The sequence below is a fragment of the Pteropus vampyrus genome, unplaced genomic scaffold (genome assembly GCF_000151845.1).
Source record: "Pteropus vampyrus isolate Shadow unplaced genomic scaffold, Pvam_2.0 Scaffold454, whole genome shotgun sequence".
Lineage (NCBI taxonomy): Eukaryota > Metazoa > Chordata > Mammalia > Chiroptera > Pteropodidae > Pteropus > Pteropus vampyrus.
Window position 1 is genome coordinate 298521 of NW_011889235.1, and position 1306 is coordinate 299826.

General features: G+C 61.2%; 1 protein-coding gene across 1 annotated transcript in view; it reads left to right on the forward strand.

Annotated features, from left to right (window-relative positions):
* DMBT1 (deleted in malignant brain tumors 1) overlaps positions 1-1306 on the forward strand; it is a 49000-nt gene that overhangs the window by 24322 nt on the left and 23372 nt on the right. Inside the window, 3 exon segments of the mRNA XM_023524260.1 lie at positions 653-725; positions 727-965; positions 968-988. Of these exon segments, the coding sequence (XP_023380028.1) occupies positions 653-725; positions 727-965; positions 968-988 (333 nt within the window).

Genomic DNA, 1306 nt, shown 5'->3' on the forward strand with positions numbered 1-1306 from the left:
CAGGTGGGTAATTTGACTCACCTCCCAGGAGCTCTCTCTGCTTATGAGAACAGGCAGGGTTTGAGCGTGTGGGCAGAGGCCTCTGCGGTTGTCCTTCCTTCTCCTAGGCCCTGGGCCAGGGGTCAGAGGGAAGGGTCTTTGAAGACAGGTTGAGCATCGCACATAGCAGGCAGTGACCTCCCTGTGACGGGCCCCTGGGCATGGGCTCAGCAGGGATCCCCGTCCACTGCTCGGAACAAGACCCACAACCAGGCACGTCCTGCCGGGACCTCGCTCCTGTCTCAGGCCAACGCACCTGGCTAAGAACAGGGTGTGAAGTGTCTGTCGTGTAGCTGTCTGGCCACGTCCCCGTCCCCTCCTGGAGCTCAGCCAGAGTCCACCAGGATGAAGCGGGAGTCACTGAGCTGCACTAGCGGGGACAGTGTCGGCCTGGCCTGGAGCTGTGGGCTGCACCCTGGCTGTGCCCCGTGTGGTGGGGGGCTGTCCGGCTCACCTCCCCCGGGGTCATGGGGTGCATCCCAACACTGCAACATCCTCACACCTGGACAGCAGGGACGCGTGAGCCTCTTTCCTTGAGATGATGATTGACCTGTGGGCATGGCCACAACCGGCTTCCTGGCCAGGGCATCATGGCCGTGAGGCTGGGCCCTAGGCCGGGATAGGCCTTTGGTCAGAGAGTCCAATAAAGACAGGCAGGTGAATGGAGGTGACAGGTTTCAGGGCCGTGGAGGTCCTGTACCGAGGCTCCTGGGACAGCGTGTGTGATGATGTGTGGGACACCAGTGACGCCAACGTGGTGTGCAGGCAGCTGGGCGGTGGCTGGGTCACGTGAGCCGTGGGAAGTGCAGGGTTCGGTCAGGACTCATCGCTGATTGTCCTGGACGACGTGCACTGCTCAGGGCACGAGTCCTACCTGTGGAGCTGCCCGCACGGAGGCTGGAACTCACACAGCTGTAACCACAGGGAGTAGCTGGTGTCATCTGCTCGGGTGAGACACCAGGAGGGCCGGGCCGCTTCTGGGGACATAGCGCTGAGAACAGACCCATTTCCTACTCCAAGAACCTCAGTTAATTGGAGGTCGCTCTGAGTCTATTGGCCCCAAGCCCCCATGTCAAGTGCTCTAGTTGAAAACACAGTCAGGTTAGTACGTGTCCCCGGCATTGTCCAGGTGTTGCTCCAGTTCGTCTGGGAGAAGACAGTGGCGCCCGTGCTCATACGCGGGTTCAGCTCCCTGACAGCAGTGGGGAGACTTTTCCTGGGCCTCAGTAATGTGAGCTCAGCCCCTACCCTGGAGTCCCCTGGAGGA